General features: G+C 27.0%; 1 protein-coding gene across 1 annotated transcript; it reads right to left on the bottom strand.

Moving 5' to 3' along the window:
• Nucleotides 1–6,532: 6,532 nt before the first annotated feature.
• LOC114405864 (ruBisCO-associated protein-like) lies at nucleotides 6,533–7,683 on the bottom strand. The gene has a single exon (XM_028368379.1). The coding sequence runs from the start codon at nucleotides 7,615–7,617 to the stop codon at nucleotides 6,748–6,750; it is 870 nt and encodes a 289-aa protein (XP_028224180.1). The 5' UTR covers nucleotides 7,618–7,683; the 3' UTR covers nucleotides 6,533–6,747.
• Nucleotides 7,684–20,672: the final 12,989 nt, after the last annotated feature.

The raw sequence follows: 20,672 nt of genomic DNA, 5'->3' as shown, positions 1-20,672 counted from the left end.
TTTTTGTCTTAAAAATGTTGCCATCAGAATTTACTGAAGTGGTGTTCATGCATAAGCTATAAGCTGACCTTGTAGTGTATTGTCCATTAGATTCAGCCAACCACAACATATTATCTTTCACCTGTCTTTGAATAGGAACAAAACTGAAAAAACATTTTACCCCTTATGACATTGACTCCCACCATAGAGGGAGGATGCTGTTGCAGGTGAAGAATAAATGAGCAGTATCTTCCTCTTAATTTCTGCAAAAAGGACAGAGGATGTCATTTACCTGCACCTGCCTGCTGCTGAGATTTTTTTTTTTTATCAAAAAAGATAAATTATATATATATATTAAAGAAGTACCAGAGGTACTGATTACAGAGTTAGTCACCATAAATATGGATCCTCAATCAGGCAGCATAAGTCTGATTGGGAACCAAAATATGGGAAGAAAAAATACATGTGATTTGATCCCAATGCCACCCTTACTACTGCAAAAAATTATGTTTGAAATTACTGGACCATTGATTGAAATGGATAGTAAAATCCTTCTCCAAATTATGAACCCAAGTCCACATTAAGAAAGTGGCGTCTTCACACTTTCTCCCATGCTATCCAAATTAAAAGTCTGAATATCCTTGATGCCTAAACCCCCTTTGTGTTTAAGAAGACACACTTTCTCCCATGCTATCCAAGCAATCTTGTTGTTGTCTTGACCCCCTCCCCAAAGAAATCTCCTTTGTAACTTCACACCAACAAACTCAACGACGGTGGGACATACACAACGTCGTTGAAAATGACGACAACAACGACAGGCTATCTGAATGGCCGACGTTGAAGTCATTGTTACCACGACGGCCTTTATGGATGCACGACGTTGATGCATAACCTACAACGACGACGTTTATGTATAAACGACGTCGTTATGCTGAATACAATGGCGGCGTTTATGTCAACCGTGACGTTGACAGCTTAAGACAACGACAGATATTAATGAATACCCGTCGTCGCTTTCATGTTTACGACGACTGTCCTAAACTGGGCATGACGTTGCATTTTTTAATTACAACGACGGGTATGGCGGCACTGTCGTAATCGTTGTCGGGAAACAACGACACCTGTAACAAAGACGGTGGCTGGCCCGACGTAGAAATGGCTTTTCCACCGATGTAGATCATTTCGTTTCTAGCAGTGCATCAAGATCAATTCAACTACATCAACCCCTAAAATGGGTAAACCAAACTACAAGAAGAAAATAGATGATGAGAAATGGTAGGGAAGCCATGGAGGGTAAAAGATAGCTTTGCAACTGCAACCTCAAACCCTAAATAGTCCCCCAACCAATTATCTACCTTCTATTTGCATCCTTGGAACTTAAATAGGATCAAATGCGTTGCACTGTTGTTTATGCATAATTGCCCGCACGCTTAGCCTAGAATGTCGCACTCAACCTGTATGTAAAATAGAATTGTTGTAAGTGATTGTGCGCTGAGCTTGAGGTACATCAAGCTCAGGAGTTTTTTTACTACGATTGGAGAAAAGCTCAAGTGATTGAGAAGGCAAATTTAAGACCCACTGCAAATCTAATGGTAGTAAGGATGGGAACCTCCTCCTCTAGGGACTCTAAAATGCAATATAGGCGCTGCTTTTGTCAAAGAGCTAGGAAAGTTCATTTAAGTTCGTTGTTTTATGAAGGATGATAGAGGTCAATTTTTCATGGCTTTATCTCACACTTCCCCATTTAAATTGTTGATTCATGAAAGGAATGCCCTAACCATGTTGGTAGCCTAAGATCTGGATATTGATGATATCATTATTGAATTTGATTGCCTTCAAGTGGAGAATGAAGTATATAACTATCGCTCAGATAAACAGAGATATGGTGCGATCTTATCCAACTGTCGTACTATGCTATGTGATTTACCAAACTTTTGTGTTTGTATATAAAATATTAAGGTGACTTTTTTTATGGCCTTAGTCGTCCAATTCATGGGAGGAAATGTGTATTGACTAATTTGGAGTTCAAGTGAGGGTAAATAAAGTTTGATCGGAAATTATTTCTGTTGAACTGAAATACTATCCTAAAGATAATTTTTTAAAATCAAATAACAAAATTTATACTTAATTTAAGGGGAGTAACTTTTTTTTACTAAGACAAAAAAATAAATATAAAATATAAAGATGATTCTTAAAAGCAAGTAAAAATATCATTACCTAATATACGAGAAACTTTTTTTTTCCAAAGATAGAAATTATATACAAAACAAAAAAGAAGAAAATGATCTTTCTAAAGAAAATAAAAAAAACTATATTTAATTACTGAGGAGTAAATTTTTTCCTATTTAATACATATATAATTCAATAACTAAGAGAAATTTGAATCAATGAAATTATGATAATATAAATGGTTTTTTAGCTTAACTAATTTTTTAATTACTTTGTGTTATTTATTATAGAGAATATGAATAAAATATAATGAATGAGAATTGTGTAAATAATTATTTTTCTTTCTTGCTTAGTATCTTATCACTTAACTAATTTATTGAATATCTGATTTTATTAAACATAAAAGTATAAATAAAATTAATTAACATCTAAAATTGAATTATAGGCAAATGATGTATTTCTTATTTATCATAAAAGTTTTTTTTACTTAACTAATGTTTTTGAATACTTTGTTTTACTTAATATGGAGAATACAGATAAACTATTTTTTTATGAAAGAATATTAATAAAATATAACTAATGAGATTAATGCAAATTTTTTTTGGTTTATTTCTTACTTATTTTCTTTTCACTTAACTAATTCATTGAATATCTTATTTTATTTAAAATACCAACTATAAGTCAAATTAATGTCTAAAAGTTATATGTAAAATTATGAGGTGGAGTTTTTCTTTTCTCTTCATCTCCGAGTAGATTATCTAAAAATATGAGAATGATATTTTTAAGACAAGTAACAAAATCTATACTTAATTTGTCGAGATGAACGTCTTTTTTAAAGATAAACAACATATAGAATGAAAATATGAAATTTATGTTTAAAGCAAGTAAGAAAATTTATACTTAATTTACGGGCAGAATTATGTCAATTATAGATACAATTTTCATAGTGCGAAATATGAAATACATCCTCAATAATCAGGTTAACTTTGGTCTTCAATTGGTAAATTATATTACTCATGTATTAGTACTTCAATTATTCAAAATAGTTTTACACAGTTTGAATTGTTATTTTGCATTTTTTGAGTATAAGCACAAATTTTGTCAAACAAGTTAATACAACAACTGCATTTGTATGTAATTTGTACAAAGAAGCTTAAATTCAAGGTAATATATTAAATATCAGATGAAATAACAAGATAATGGTACCTATAGTCCATGCAACATTTCTGGGGTTGGAAGCTCAAGAAAATATGCAATACCAACAAATTCAATCTCTTCATTCCTCTTAGCAACACCGTTTTTAAACAAATAAAATTTAAAAAAGAAATGTTATTCTATATAGCTGCAACACAATAGTATATTGTATCGAAGAAACATGTTTTTGATGCAAGATTAGTAATCTCAATTGCAACCTAGTAATACAATGTAAAATTAGTTTTTCTTTAAATTCAATCATATAATAATTATAAGTTGTGATAATGTACATTAAATCAATTTGCATGTGCATTACACGGGCTCTAATACTAGTCTATATATATATATATATATATATATATATATATATATATATATATATATATATATATATATATATATATATATATATATAAATGTATACATTTTTCCCTTCTACTTCTAGAAATACACACATGCACAATATTTTCATAGATTATAAAATTCACTAAGTAAAAAACAAATAAAGTTAAAATTATGATAATAGTATTAAAATTATTATTATTATTTTAAACAAATAAATAAAATTAAACACTCAAATGTTCATATTTAAGCAAGAAATTATAATAATCATGGAATAAATAAAAAATTTCAGAAAAAATTATTGGAAAGGAAATAAAAATAATAAATGTGACTTTTTTTATCCGTTGGAATCAAAGACATTTATCAAGAGGTTTACAACTAAGGTTATCAAATACATATATACTTGACACTAAGGTTATCAAACTCAATCGACAGTTTACATAAACTCGTCAAAGTTCTAAAAACTCGACTCATGGATTCAATTCGTAGACTCATAAGAGTCTACTTCATATAAAAATAATAACAAAATACATATAAATTAAATATCATACTAATTAAACATTTAAAAAACTTGTTCAACCTGTGTTGAGTCACCAATTTTAACAAAACCCAATCAGGTCAACATTAATAAAATATAACTAATGAGATTAATGCAAATGTTTTTTGGTTTATTTTTTGCTTATTTTCTTTTCACTTAACTAATTCATTGAATATTTTATTTTCTTTAAAATACCAAGTATAAGTCAAATTAATGTCTAGAATTTACATGTAAAATTATGAGGTGGAGTTTTTCTCTCTTCTTCTCCCAGTACATTATCTAAAAATATGAAAATGATATTTTTAAGACAAGTAACAAAATCTATACTTAATTTATGGAGATGAACATTTTTCTTAAAGATAGAAACAACATATAGAATTAAAAATATGAAATTTATGTTTAAAGCAAGTAAGAAAATTTATACTTAATATATGAGCAAAAATATGTCAACTATAGATACAATTTTCATAGTGCGGAATATGAAATACATCCTCAATAATCAAGTTAACTTTGGTATTCAATTGGTAAATTATGTTACTCATGTATTAGTAATTCAATTATTCAAAATAGTTTTACACGGATTGAATTATTATTTTTCATTTTTGGAGTATAAGCACTAATTTTGTCAAATAAGTTAATACAAAAACTGCATTTGTATGTAATTTGTATAAAGAAGCTTAAATTCAAGGTAATATATTAAATATCAGATGAAATAACAACAAGATAATGGTACCTATAGTCCATGCAACATTTCTGGGGTTGGAAGCTCAAGAAAATATGCAATACCAACAAATTCAATCTCCTCATTCCTCTTAGCAACACCTTTTTTAAACAAATAAAGTTTAAAAGAAGAAATGTTATTCTATATAGCTGCAACACAATAGTATCGAAGAAACATGTTTTTGATGCAAGATTAGTAGTCTCAGCTATAACCTAGCAATACAATGTAAAATTAGTTTTTCTTTAAATTCAATCACATAATAATTATAATTTGTGATAATTTACAATAAATCAGTTTGCCTGTGCATTGCACAGGCTCTAATACTAGTCTCTCTCTCTCTCTCTCTCTCTCTCTCTCTCTCTCTCTCTCTCTATATATATATATATATATATATATACACATTTTTCCCTTCTACTTCTAGAAATACACACATGCACAATATTTTCCTAGATTATAAAATTCACTAAGTAAAAAATAAATAAAGTTAAAATTGTGATAATAGTATTAAAATTATTATTATTTTAAACAAATAAATAAAATTAAATACTCAAATGTTCATATTTAAGCATGTAATTATAATAAATATGGAATAAATAAAAAATGTCTGAAAAAATTATTGGAAAGGAAATAAAAATAATAATTGTGACTTTTTTTATCCGTTGGAATAAAAGACATTTATCAGGAGGTTTACAACACATATCTTACTCAACCACCTATAAATTATTTTAAAACATGTGTGAAAAACAAATGTGACATTTAATTGAATAATCTTCACGATAAAGTTGACATTAAATAGAAAATAGGAAATAAATAGATGAAAAAACAATTAAAGTAAATAAGTAAATGAATAACTACATCCTAAAAAGAAACTAGTGCTTGGCTTCTTGGCAGCATGAAAGATGAAGTTTGAGAAAATGAAGTGTGGAAGGAGAAAGACAAGAAAGGGGTATGCATAGAGGTTGGGCCTATGGAGGCCCAAATATTGTTTTACCCACATCGTTTTTTGAAAACTGATGTTGTTAGTACAATGTTAACATCATTTTTTTATAAAAATAAATCAATATTGTTAGTAATTAGTTAACATCGGTTTTTGAAAATTGATTTGTAAAATGAGTAGATAACATCGATTTTTAAATAAAATTGATGTTAGTTATTTTTTTTAATATTTCTAAACCTCTGGTGCTGACTCACTTTTAAACCGTCTCATCCTCTCGAACCTTCACTATTTCGTTGTTGCCACTCTCGTATTCATAGCACTCGCGTAATACTCAGAAAAATAGAAATCACTACTAGAAAAATGTTATTTTATGACACGCGTTCTACTACGGTTATTGTACTAAAAAAGCCTTGTGCGATGCACATTCTAAGACGGTTATTGAAAACCGCCTTAGAATGTGTGATGGTCATAAGACTTGCGACGGATTTTATTAAAGCACCATCGTTATCTCTTGGTCTTATCCACATGCTGTGGTGTTCCTTTGCATTCAAAAGCGCCGAAAGAAACCTAACAACGAGCAGCAGCAACGATTAAAAAAAAATGATTAATTTAGCTGATAATATATTTTATTGATGCATATATACAATAATCGAAAGCAAATGAAGCACAAAGACATATAATATATTTTATTGATGAGACAAAGATGCACGTAGGCATTAACAAGCACAAATATGCATGCCATGCATTGTTTTTTCAAATGCACGCACAACATATATAGATATAGGCAGAAGGAACACACACATAGAATTAATAGATATAGCATGGGTCTTATTCCATAGATAGAACTTAATAATTATGGATCTTCAATTAAGGATATTTTCCAGCATCGGAGACGGCCAAAGACAGGAGTTTAGGGATCCACGTTGGGGGAATGAAGGCATAGGTGTCACTAATAACCTTGACAGATGCGCCCTTAACCCTAGGCCAAGAATGCACTAGGCGATTGAGAGCAAGAAAGAAGAGGGGTGGTGAAACTTTATTCCAATCCTCCTTAATGGCGCTGTAGCCAAGCAAGATCTTAGAGTCATAATAATCATACTCTCCCACTATCTTCTCAACCTGGCGCACCAAGCTTTCAACTGGTCTGTTAGGATCTAGAGGTTCGAAATCAACGAAGCACTGAAACACAACAGTTCCAATCCAAGAATTATCAATAGATCGGTACAAGGGCAAGTAGAAAGTCTCATTGGTGGCAGCATCTGGAGCTAAGGAAGCCACAAACCCAGTGGTGCATAGAGCTTCCCTTAGGCCCTTTATGAGACCCTTAATGCAGTTAACAAACAATGTTTGGTTGCACTGGATTGTGGTGTAGTTAACATCGATTCCATCGATGTGGTACTCGTTGATCATGTGGTGGAGTGTGGTTGTGGCATTGAGAACCCAATCATCGGCACCACCAGCAGCAACTTTGAAGGGGTCATCTCCTCCGATGCTGACAAATACTTTGACTGGCAGACCCGAGGCATCACAATTTAGCTTGAACTGCTCGATAAGTTGGGGAGTGACATTGTCTGTGTCCCACTTAGGTTCGAACTTTCCTTTACCAGATTCTCCGGCATATGCCAGACACAGTTGGTACTCGGTAACATCAGTAAAGATGTCACACCTTGACATAAAGGAAGCATCATGGTGGTATTCACGGATCACTTTATTGTTGGAGTCGCAGGTTTCGGCCATTATATTTTATATGGGCTGTTGCTACTGCTTTTCTTTTGTGGCTTTGGTTGGTGTGATTATATCGGACACCACTCCTTCCTCTTATATAGATGATTGGATCAAATTTTTAAATATCTGTTAAATCATACTACAATATTTCTAGTTAATTATTGTTTTATGCGTCTGAACATGTAACTAACCTTCTTTGGATAAACATTTTAATTAATCCAAGTCTTCTTAATTAAATCATCTTATTCAGGTCTTACTATATTAAATACATGGGATCCACAAGTTATGGATCCATGTTTATGAACAAACAACTTTTATATACATGGGATCCAAAGTGACATATATGCCTTTGTTTTCACATTGCGCAAACAAAGTGACGTATGCCTTTGTTGCATACTTAAATAAAATGCATGGAGACAATTGGTGCAATTATTTCTAGAGGTACCAGGCAAATTGGACAGCCCATAGGCTAGAATGTGAAAATTTGATGGTCAACTTTAATTTTTCTTTGGCTGAAAATTTGATGGTTCATAAAGCCGGCTTTGGTCTAGTTTGCAGCACAATAATTAATGGGCATAATTTGTTTTAATTAGAGATAAACATATGCATGGTTCAAGTTTGTTTTTTTCTCCAATTTTTTGTGTGGTACTTAAATTGTGAAAGTGAGAATGTTTAAGAAAGAATACACAGAATATAATGTGAAGAGTTTTCTCAATATTCACTTATTCAATTTATTTTGAAGAACCTTAACATATAGTCTTTTATCTTTTGTTACTAATCACAACAATCAGCAATATAAAAAACTATAGTATTATTTATGAAATTGAGCGAACTCATACAGATTGCAAACATGAGCTAAAACTTGTGTCAATAACACTAATTAATCGTTCTAGTTCTGCATATCAATTATCATTGGCACATAAATTTTTTTTCTTCCGGAGTTTTAATTTATGTATGAAATCCACAGAATAAATTTGTGAGTTGTCATTGAGGTTAATTAATCTACATGACTAACGAACGAAAGTGTTTTTCTAGACTATTCTTTCTAAAATTAACATTTAAAAAATATTTTTTATTTCATCAAATTAATACCTAAAACTTTTTAAAATTAAATAACGGTTAACATTTTCTTATTTATTTCAAATATAGTTTTGGCTTCCACCGAAAATAGCAACAAAATTCATATTAAAGGGTTTTGATCAGTTCAAGTAAATGAATTATTCGATCCCATAGAGACTCCTATGAATAAGTGCTAAAAATTAATATATGAAAAAAAATATTTTTTAATAAATTTAAAGGAAATTGAAATATTAAAAAATTATGTTTAACTGGTTTTTTCTAGTGTTAATGGATGATCCATTAAATTTGAAAATGAGAATAGAAAGATTCTTATCTATTTATTTAATTTTTTAAATCATGCAATCCTATCCAAGTGATTTTTTATAAAAATATATTTTTATTTTTTTAATATTTGAAAATAATGTTTTAATCCCTATATTTTTACATAAACATATGTTTCTAGTCTCTCCAGCCAACTGATTAAAATCACATCACTTTTTTTTTTAAAAATGTAGAAATTAAAAATATATTATTTTTTATAATTAAGAATTAAAACTAGCATTGTGAAATATTTTAAGAGTGTAAAAATATTTTTTATTTTTTATTACAACCGGATAAATTCATTGGATTTTCCATTGATAAACTTGTTGACTTATAGAAACTTGCATTCTTTTCGCCACCTTTTATGCACCCTTACAGAAACGTTTTCTTTTATGAAAAAACAACTAAAACATATACCAAATAGTGTGTATCCATAACTTCAAATTTTAATTTATTTTTACAAAATCATTCACTTGCATTTTTTTAGTTTTTTTTTTTGTCGGCTAAGGAAAGATATTGTATTTAAAGAAAGGTGCCAAAGATACCCTATACATAAATATATGAAGCCAGTAGGACATTGATTATGATATATTTATATCAGTCAGAGATATAAATATTAGAGAACCAAAAGTCTACCAAAAACACAACTAGAAACTAGAACAAAATATGGCCACAATATCTTGTAAAGAAGAAGAATAAGAAGAACTAATATCCAACTGATACACGCGTAGTGGAAACGAATTTATTAGTTGTTCTTTTGATGTGGATTAATTTTACATAATTAAAAGAACGAAAGTGTTCCTTCTAGCAATTTTTCTCTCTAAATAAATTGGTAAAAATACATTTAGTTTTAAATAAATCAATATCTTAAACTTTTTAAACTAAATAATAAACAATTAACACTTTATTTTTTTTCAAATAGATGATTTTTTTACCAACTACGTGGTCATGTAAATCTATATATCAATTAGGTGATTTTTTTTCTCAAAATTTCAAAAAGAAATCTCAAAATGATTTTTTTTCGTTTTTTCCACTTAATTATATTTCTTATAACATAAATAATGAAAAATAAAATCTATAAATGAAATAAAGATTATATAAGGTTAATTTTATAAATTCTCATTCTTTTTTGTCTATTTATTAATTTTTGTGTTTGTAAAATAACTTTAAGACGATAATTTTTTTAGTGTGAAAGGAGTAACAATATTTTTTGTTTACTAAGAGAATAACAAATTAGTTATGCAAACAAATTAAATTTCTTTTGTTTCACTAAATTAATATGTGAAGCAACATGTATCATAAAATACTAATTTGCAAGTCTTCATTATAATAATATTACATTAATTAAATTTTTTTATGTGTTTTCAAAAATTCAAACGCTTTCCTGTTTATATTATAATTTCTGTATTTATATATTAACAAAAAATAATGTCTAGATATTTTTTACATTTTTATTTTTTATAGTTGACATTTTTTTCTTGAACATAATATTAATACGAAGTAACTTATCTCAAAAGTAATGACTAGTAATCTTAAAAATTATGAGTAACACACGTTAGATAATTATTTCCCGACATAGTTTATCATTCACATATATGTATATATAAGCTTGTACATTCTGGGAAATACTTGCTAGTTTACCTAAAACACAAAGTTAATTAGTTCTCATCTCTCATTATAAAACTTTCCACTGAAAGATTTTTTTTTTATCATAGTCAAAATGTTAGTTTTTTAATCATAGTCTATCTCACTTTATCAGTCTTAGATCTGTTTGCATTATAAATCCTTTCTTTATTCTTATGACTTTATAGGTCTAGTTTGTTGCACAATAATGGGTATAATCTGGATTAGAGATAAACATAAACATGGGAATGGAGATCACGTTTGTTAATTTTTTCCCCAGTTGTTATTACGTGGTACATAATTAAATTGTGAAAGTGAGAATGATCGAGAAAGAATACACGGAATATGATATAAAGAGTTTAAAAAAACTCTTAATATGAATTCATCCAATTATTTTTAAGAACGTTAATATATGGTGGCTTTTCACAAAAATAATCACAATTATTTTAAGAACATTAATATATGGTGGCTTTTCACAAGAGCGTTTTAATTTCTCAAAATGATTTTTTTCTTCTTTTTCTTCACTTAATTATATCTTTTATAACATTAATAATGAACTGTAAAATCTATAAATGAAATAAAGACTATATAAGGTTAATTTTATAAATTATCAATTCTTTTTTGTCTATTTATTAATTTTTGTGTTTGTAAAATAATTTAAGACGATAAGTTTTTTTTTAGTGTGAAGGGAGTAACAATTTTCTTTGTTTATCAAGAGAGGAACAAATTGGTTATGCAAACAAATTGAATTTCTTTTGTTTCATTAAATTAATATGTGAAGCAACAAGTATCATAAAATATATACTAATTTGCAAGTCTTCATTATAATAATATTACATTAATTAATTTTTTTTATTGTTTTCAAAAGTTTTCATGTTTGTATTATAATTTATGTATTTATATATTAACATAAAAATATTTCAAAATAATTTTTTTTTGAATACATGGCTTCAATAACTTAAAAGGAGGGGGGAGGATGAATTAAGTCTTAAAAAAATTTCGATTAACAAGTTTTAATCCCTTCTAAATGATATGTGATAGATTCAGAATGTAGAAGAAAAAAGAATAGTCAATTTAACAATGTCCTTTCAATGTGTAAAGACAAAGTAAATTGCAATAAAATAAACGAGATAAGGAAATAAAAAATTACAAACTTGGTTTATACTGGTTCAGTCATTTTCCGTGTCTACGTCCAGTCCTCAGGTAACTCACTTGAGATTTTTCACTATTTTTGTAAATCCTTTACGATCTTTGAATACGTCTTGGAATCCCTTACCCTTGTGTTCGAGTTTCTCACACTCCAAGATACAAACAATCTCTTAATTACAACTGAATTTTATAAAATGAACATAATGATTTCTCTTTTTTAAAACAGATGATACAATTTGAAGTTCCTAAAAGAATTCTCAATAATTCGCAAGAGTTTGACCAAAGATGTTTAGAAAGGTTTTAAAAGTTAAGTTCTCAAAAAAAATCTTTTCTTTTCGAAGTAAGCATACACATATTATTTTATGTGTGTGAACATGTAACTAACCTTCCTTTGATAAACATTTTAATTAATGAAAGTCTTCTTAATTAAATCATCTGATTCAAGTCTTACTATATTAAATAAGAATAATAATAATCAATTCCAAAAATTAAAGAATAAGAAAATACATGGGATTCACATTGCGCAAACAAAGTGACGTATGCCTTTGTTGCATACTTAAATAAAATGCATAGAGATAATTGGTGCAATTATTTCTAGAGGTACGAGGCAAATTGGACAGCGCATAGGCTAGAATGTGAAACTAGACCACGTTGGTCAACTTTAATTTTTCTTTAGCTGAAAATTTGATGGTTCATAATGGCTTTATATATATATATATATATATATATATATTATGTATCTTCAATATAAATAAATAATAAAATTAAACATGTTTAATATACGAAATCTTAACAAATTTATATTTTTTTAAAAATAAAATTAAAATAAGGAGTATCAAGAGAAATTTAACGAAATCTCAGTAAGTATTTATATATTTTACTCTAAATTTTATTTCCAAACCTTTAGCTAGCTGTTCGGTTTGAAAGATGTACAAATACACTGTTTTCTTTTTCTTCTTTCTCAATCTACATATGCTTGCATTGTATATCCTTTTTAACTTTTTTTATTCTTACGATTTTTTGGTCTAGTTTGCAGCACAATAATTAATGGGTATAATTTAGGTTAATTAGAGATAAACATGGGGTCAAGTTTATTTTTTCCCAATACTTTACTCTAAATTTGTATACTTTACTCTAAATTTTATTTCCACATACAAATTACTTTTCACTTGCAATTCTGGAGTCAATCCAAACAACTGAACATCATGACATAATACTCTGCTGCTTTTATCTCTGATACTTCAACATCAAGATGTGTGCTTAGATTGATGTGTGAACTATTTGCCTGTGATTTATAGGCTTGGAAACTTATGCCTGTGATTCTTACATTGAAGGCTTGAATCACAAGATGTGTGCTTAGATTCATGTGTGAACTATTTGGTGCAGGTTGGACTCTGATTGCTCCTTTGTCCACTTGGTTCCAATGTGGTAATTAGAACAGCATTGTCCTTTGTCCACTAGATAGTTTTACTTTTACTTAATTACTTTTCTTTTACTTTTCATTTAAAGATGCGAGAGTACATTGATGATCCTTAAGATTATATTAATATTCAAGTAAGTAGTTAGCAATTTACTGATAATATATCAATTGGTATATGGGGAATGACATGAAATTCTATTGTAGTTAATATTAAATTTTAATTTAATAATTAATATTTAAATGATAGATTAAATATAAATAATACTTAAATATTTTATTTTTATTTAATCTATCATTTAAATATTTATTTATTAAATAAATTTTACCATTAATATTAATTACAGTATTAATAATATTGTAATTATAAATACTGGTTTTCATATTATAAATACTGAATTATTGGTTATTAGCAATATTGATGATATTAAAAATGATCATTAATTAATCAATTTTTAATTGTAGATTATTAAATATTTAACATCGTTTTCTTAACTGAGCAGTGGTGTGGAAAAGCGCTATTTTACATTGTTCATTAAGATAACACCGATGTAAAAGGTCTAATTTCTACATCGTTTATTAACTGAGCACCCACGTGGAAAAGCGCTATTTTATATCGTTCACTAAGATAACACCGATGTAGAAGGTCTAATTTGTGCATCGTTCCCTAACTGAGCACCGATGTGAAAATGCACTATTTTACATCGTTCACTAAGATAACACCGATGTAGAAGACCTAATTTCTACATCGTTCCTTAACTGAGCACCGATATGGAAATGTGCTACTTTACATCATTCACTAAGATAACACCGATGTAGAAGATCTAATATCTACATCGGTGGTCAGGAAAGCACTATTGTAGAAAATGTTATCTTTCTACAACAATGATTTGGGGATTGATGTTAAAACTTCTAACTTTCAACAACATCCTATTCAACATCGGTTGACCACTGATGTAAAATGTGGTTTTCCACCGATGTGGATATATCCACATTCAATAAAATTATATAATGCGAAGAGTTTAAAGAAATTCTCAATATCCACTTATTCAATTTATTTTGAAGAACCTTAATCTATAGCTTTTTTATCTTTTGTTACTAATCACAACAATAAAAGATATAAAAAACTATAGTATTATTTGTGAAATTGAGCAAACTCATACAATTTGCAAACATGGGCTAAAACTTAGGTCAATAACACTAATTAATAGTTCTAGTTCTGCATATCAATTATCATTGCCATATAAAATTTTTTTTCTTCCGGAGTTTTAATTTATGTATGAAATCCACAGAATAAATTTGTGAGTTGTCATTGTGGTAAATTAATCTACATGACTAAAGAACCGAAAGTGTTCGTTTGGACTATTCTTTCTAAAATTAACATTTAAGAAATATTTTTTTATTTTATCAAATTAATACCTAAAACTTTTTAAAATAAAATAACGGTTATTAACACTTTCTTATTTATTTGAAATATAGATTTGACTTCTACACAAATAATAACAAAATTCATATTAAAGGGTTTTGGTCAATTCAAGTACATGAATTATTCCATCTGATAGAGACTCCTATGAATAAGTACTAAAAAAATAATATATGGAAAAATATTTTTTTAAATAAATTTAAAGAAAATTGAAATATAAAAAAAATTATGTTTAACTTGTATTATTCTATAGTGTTAATTGGATGATCCATTAAATTTGAAAATGAGAATAGATAGATTGTTATCTATTTATTTAATTTTTTAATTCATCCAATCCTAGTGATTTTTTGATAATTTTTATTTTATTTTTTTAAATATTTAAAAATAAGGTTTTAATCCCTATATTTTTTTAAAAATATGTTTCTGGTCACTCTGGGTGACTGAAATCACATCACCTTTTTTTTTATAAATGTAGAAATTAAAAATATATTATTTTTTATAATTAAGAATTAAAGCTAACATTTTGAAATATTTCAAGAGTGCAAAAATATATTTTATTTTTTTATTACAACTGGATAAATTCATTGGATTTTCCATTGATAAACTTGTTGACTTATAGAAAATTGCATTCTTTTTGCTACCTTTTATGCACTATTAAATCTTTTCACTTATTTTAATTAAAGTACTATCAATTATTGACACCCTTACAGAAGCATTTTCTTTTATGAAAAAACAACTAAAACATATACCAAATAGTGTGTATCAATAACTTCAAATTTTAATTTTTTTTACAAAATCATTGACTTGCATTTTTTAGTTTTTTTTTTTTGTCGGCTAAGGAAAGATATTGTATTTAAAGAAAGGTAACAAAGATATTGTATTTAAAGAAAGTACCAAAGATACCCTATACAGAAATATATGAAGCCAGTAGGACATTGGTTATGATATATTTATATCAGTAGGAGATATAAATATTAGAGAACCAAAAGTCTACCAAAAACACAACTAGAAACTAGAACAAAATATGGCCACAATATCTTGTAAAAAAGAAGAAGAAGAAGAAGAACTAATAACCAACTGATACACTCGTGGTGGAAAATAATTTATTAGTTGTTCTTTTGATGTGGATTAATTTTACATAATTAAAAGAACGAAAGTGCTCCTTCTAACAAATTTTTCTCTAAATAAATTGGTAAAAATACATCTAGTTTTAAATAAATCAATATCTTAAAATTTTTAAACTAAATAATAAACCGTTAACACTTTATTTTTTTCAAATATAAGATTTTTTTACCAAACTAGTTGGTTACTTAAAACTATATATCAAATAGGTGATTTTTTTCTCAAAATCTCAAAATGTTTTTCTTCTTCTTTTGTTCCACTTAATTATATCTCTTATAACATTAATAATGAACAACAAAATCTATAAATGAAATAAAGATGATATAAGATTAATTTTATAAATTATCATTCTTTTTTGTTTATATATTATTTTTTGTGTTTATAAAATAACTGATGATAATTTTTTTTAGTGTGAAGGGAGTAACAATTTTTGTTTGGTTATCAAGAGAGGAACAAATTAGTTATGCAAACAAATTGAATTTCTTTTGTTTCATTAAATTAATATGTGAAACAACAAGTATCATAAAATACTAATTTGCAAGTCTTCATTATAATAATATTACATCAATTAATTTTTTATGTTTTTCAAAAATTAAAATGTTTTCATGTTTATATTATAATTTGTGTATTTATATATTAACATAAAATAATGTCTAGATATTTTTTATATTTGTATTTTTTATAGTTCACATTTTTTTCTAAATATAATATTAATACGAAGTAACTTATTCTAAAAGTAGTGACTAATATTCTTAGAAATTATGACTAACCCACATTAGATATTTATTTCCCGACATAGTTTATAGTTTACAGTTCACATATATTTATATATAAGCTTATACATTCTACCAAATACTTGCTAGTTTACATAAAACACAAAGTTAATTAGCTCTCACTTTCTATTATAAAACTTTCCACTGAAAAAAGTTTTCTTTTTTATCATAGTCTAAATGTTAGAGTCAGTCACAATTCTTTAATTCGACGGAATTATTTGATCTCCATTTTTTCTTCTTCAAAGTTAATTAGTGGATGCATCATGCATGGCTACGTGTTGAGCATTAATTAGTATAAGACATGATCAGCATTTGTTTGTAGAGGATGCAGGGGACACATAGTCGGTTTTCAAAATTATACAAATACACCATGTTCTTTTTCTCTTCATCAATCTTAGATCTATTTGCATTATAAATCCTTTTTACATATCTATTATATATTATGTTCTATAAATATTTTTAACAAATTATGTTGTGGGTAATTAGTTAACATCAATTTTTGAAAACTAATTTTTCAAATAATTAGATAACATCAGTTTTTAAATAAAAATGATGTTAGTTCTTTTTTAATATTTCTAAACCTTGGGTACTGACTCATTTTGAAATTCTCTCATTATCTCAAATTTTCACTCTTTCGTTGTTGTCACTCTCATATTCTCAAGGACTCGCGTAATACTTAAAAAAAAAACAAATAACAATATTTACTAACTATGTTTTTCAGAAACAACAATTATAATTTGATTGTAACAATATAAATAGTAAGAAATGAAACAATTATAAAATTCAAGAGCAAAAGAATAAGAAAATATTTTTGGATAATTTTTATGAACACTTGAGTACGATAAAAAGAGGTAAAATAATAAAGAATAAAAGAGTTAGGACTGACTTCACTAAACCACCTCCTCATGCTAAAATAGGTCACTAATCTAGTTCAATGTCCAATTATAATCATCAACTCACAAAAATACTCAAGCTTCAATCCCTCTAATGAAAGAATCTAAGCCCCATGACAAATCTACCTAAGTGACTTGCATAAAGAACAAGAGTTAAAGATGACTAACAAGATTTGTTCTATCTCTAGATACAAAACCCATTAAGTATTCCTCTTTATTTCCAAGTTCAAAAACATTTTTCATTGACAATTCAAAACACAACATCAAGAAAAGGGTGATCAAGTCAAAGCAAGCATTAATGCATAGAGGAGAATACTTCATAATGAACAATAAACATAAATTAAATAGGGTCAAATGCGATGCGCTGTTATTTCTGCATAATTTCCTGCATGCTTAGCCTAGCATGTCACACTAAACCTGTACGTAAAATAGAATTGTTGTAAGTGATAGCCTGCTGAGCCTAAGGTGCATCAAGCTCAGGAGTTTTTTGACAATTGGAGAAAAGCTCGAGTGATTGAGAAGGCATACTTAAGACCCACTTTAAATCTGATGGTAGTAAGGTGGGAACCTCCTCCTCTAGGGACTCTAAAATGCAATATTAGCACTGCTTTTGTCCAAGTGGAAAATTCTTTTAAGTTTGTTGTTTTATCAGGGATAATAGAGGTCAATTTGTCATGGCTTCATCTCACACTTCCCCATTTAAACTGTTGATTCATGAAAGGAAGGCCCTAGCCATGTTGGTAGCCTTACAATGACCCAAAGATCTGCAGATTGATGATATCATTCTTGAATCTGATTGCCTTCAAGTGGAGAAAGAAGTATATAACTATCGCTCAGATAAATCGAAATATGGTGCGATCTTATCCAACTGTCGTACTATGCTACGTGATTTACCAAACTTTTGTGTTTGTTTTGTAGGGAGACAAGCGAACTCTGTGACTCATTCTCTTGCTCGAGCTTTGAATTCTCAAGTTGATCCCCGTTATTTTAGTCATGTTCCAACTTGTATTGCTGATTTTTTTTCGTATGGAAATAATATAAGTCAATTGTCCTAAAAAATACAATATAATAAAAAGTTACAATTATTTGTAGTAGTAATTAACGTCATTGAAGAGGATCCATTTGTGTTTCACTACTGCTACTAGACAATTTTCATTAAATAAAATGGCTCCTACCCCCTCACCTCCATCCAACATAATCACTAGCATTGTGATGTTTCAGGTAGAATATGAATAAAATATAACAATGAGATTAATGTAAATGTTTTTTTGGTTTATTTCTTGTTTATTTTTTTTTCACTTAACTAATTCATTAAATATTTTATTTGAAATATCAAGTATAAGTACAATTTAATGTCTAAAATTTATATGTAAAATTATGAGGTGAAATTTTTCTTTCCTCTTCTTCTCCCATTGAATTATGTAAAAAAATATGAAAATGATATTTTTAAGAAGACAAATAACAAAATTTATACTTAATTTATGGAGATGAACATATTTCTTAAACATAAAAATAACATAAAATAACAAATATGAAATTTATTTTTAAAGAAAGAAAGAAAATCTATACTTAATTTATGGGGAGGAATATTTCAACTAAAGATAAAAATTATATATTCAAATATAAAATATTAATGTGACTTTTTTTTTTGTCTTAATCCTTCAATTCATCATAGGAAATGAGTCTTGACTAATCTAAAATTCAACTAAGGATAAATAAAGTCTTATCAGAAATTATTTCCCTTGAAATTAAGTACTATCTTAAAGATGATTTTTTTTTAAAACCAAATAATAAAGTTTATACTTAATTTAAGGGGAGTAACTTCTTTACTAAAGATAAAAAAAAATATAAGATATAAAGATAATTTTTAAAAGCAAGTAAGAATATCATTACTTAATATATGATAATAAAACTTTATTACCAAAGTTAGAAATTATATATAAAATACAAAAGACAAAAATGATTATTTTAAAGAAAATAAAAAAAACTATATTTAATTATCGAGGAGTAAATTTTTTCCTATTTAATACATATTTAATTACAAAATTAAGAGAAATTTGAATCAATGAAATTATGATTATTAACTTCTCTATGAAAAAAGTAGAGTAATTTTTTTTAGGAAAATAATTATTTATTTTAAATTTAAATCACTTTTAAAAAATATTATTAACTTCTCTGTTATGTAATTTCTTTATGTCATTGTAAAATTTAATTTTCTAGAAACAAAATATACTATATTATAATTTATATATAATATTAAAGTGTTGGGATATTTGATTATTTTTTAAATTATGATAACATAAATGCTTTTTTTTTTTTAGCTTAACTAATTTTTCAAATACTTTGTGTTATATAATATATAGAATATGAATAAAATATAATGAATGAGAATTGTGTAAATAATTTTTTTCTTTCTTGCTTATTATCTTATCACTTAATTAATTTATTGAATATTTTATTTTATTTAAAATAGAAAGTATAAATAAAATTAATATGTAAAATCAAATAATAGGCAACTGATTATTTATTATCGTCTTACTCATATAAGTTCTTTTTTTATTTAACGAATTTTTTGAATGCTTTGTTTTACTTAATATGAAAAATACCGATAAACTATTTTTTTACGAAAGAATATGAATAAAAATAACTAATGAGATTAACATAAATGTTTTTTTGGTTTATTTCTTTCTTATTGTCTTTTCACTTAACTAATTCATTGAATATTTTATTTTATTTAAAATACCAAGTATAAGTACAACTTAAAGTCTAAAATTTATATGTAAAATTATAAGGTGAGATTTTTCTTTCCTCTTCTTCTCCCAGTTAATTATGTAAAAAATATGAAAATAATATTTTTAAGAAGACAAGTAATAAAATCTATACTTAATTTGTGGAGATAAACATTTTTCTTAAAGATATAAATAACATATAGAATTAAAAATATGAAATTTATGTTTAAATCAAGTAAGAAAATTTATACTTAATTTACGGGCAAAAATATGTCAATTATAGATACAATTTTCATAGTGCGGAATATGAAATAGAGTCTCAACAATGAGGTTAATTTTGGTCTTCAATTGGTAAATTATATTACTCATATATAAGTATTTCAATTATTCAAAATAGTTTTACACAGATTGAATTGTTATTTTGCATTTTGGAGTAAAAGCACAAATTTTGTAAAACAAGTTAATACAACAAATGCATTTGCATGTAATTTGTACAAAGAAGCTTGATTTCAAGGTAATATATTAAATATTAGATGAAATAACAACAAGATCATGGTA

Source organism: Glycine soja, chromosome 3, assembly GCF_004193775.1.
Source record: "Glycine soja cultivar W05 chromosome 3, ASM419377v2, whole genome shotgun sequence".
NCBI lineage: Eukaryota > Viridiplantae > Streptophyta > Magnoliopsida > Fabales > Fabaceae > Glycine > Glycine soja.
This window is presented reverse-complemented; position numbering and strand designations above follow the sequence as displayed.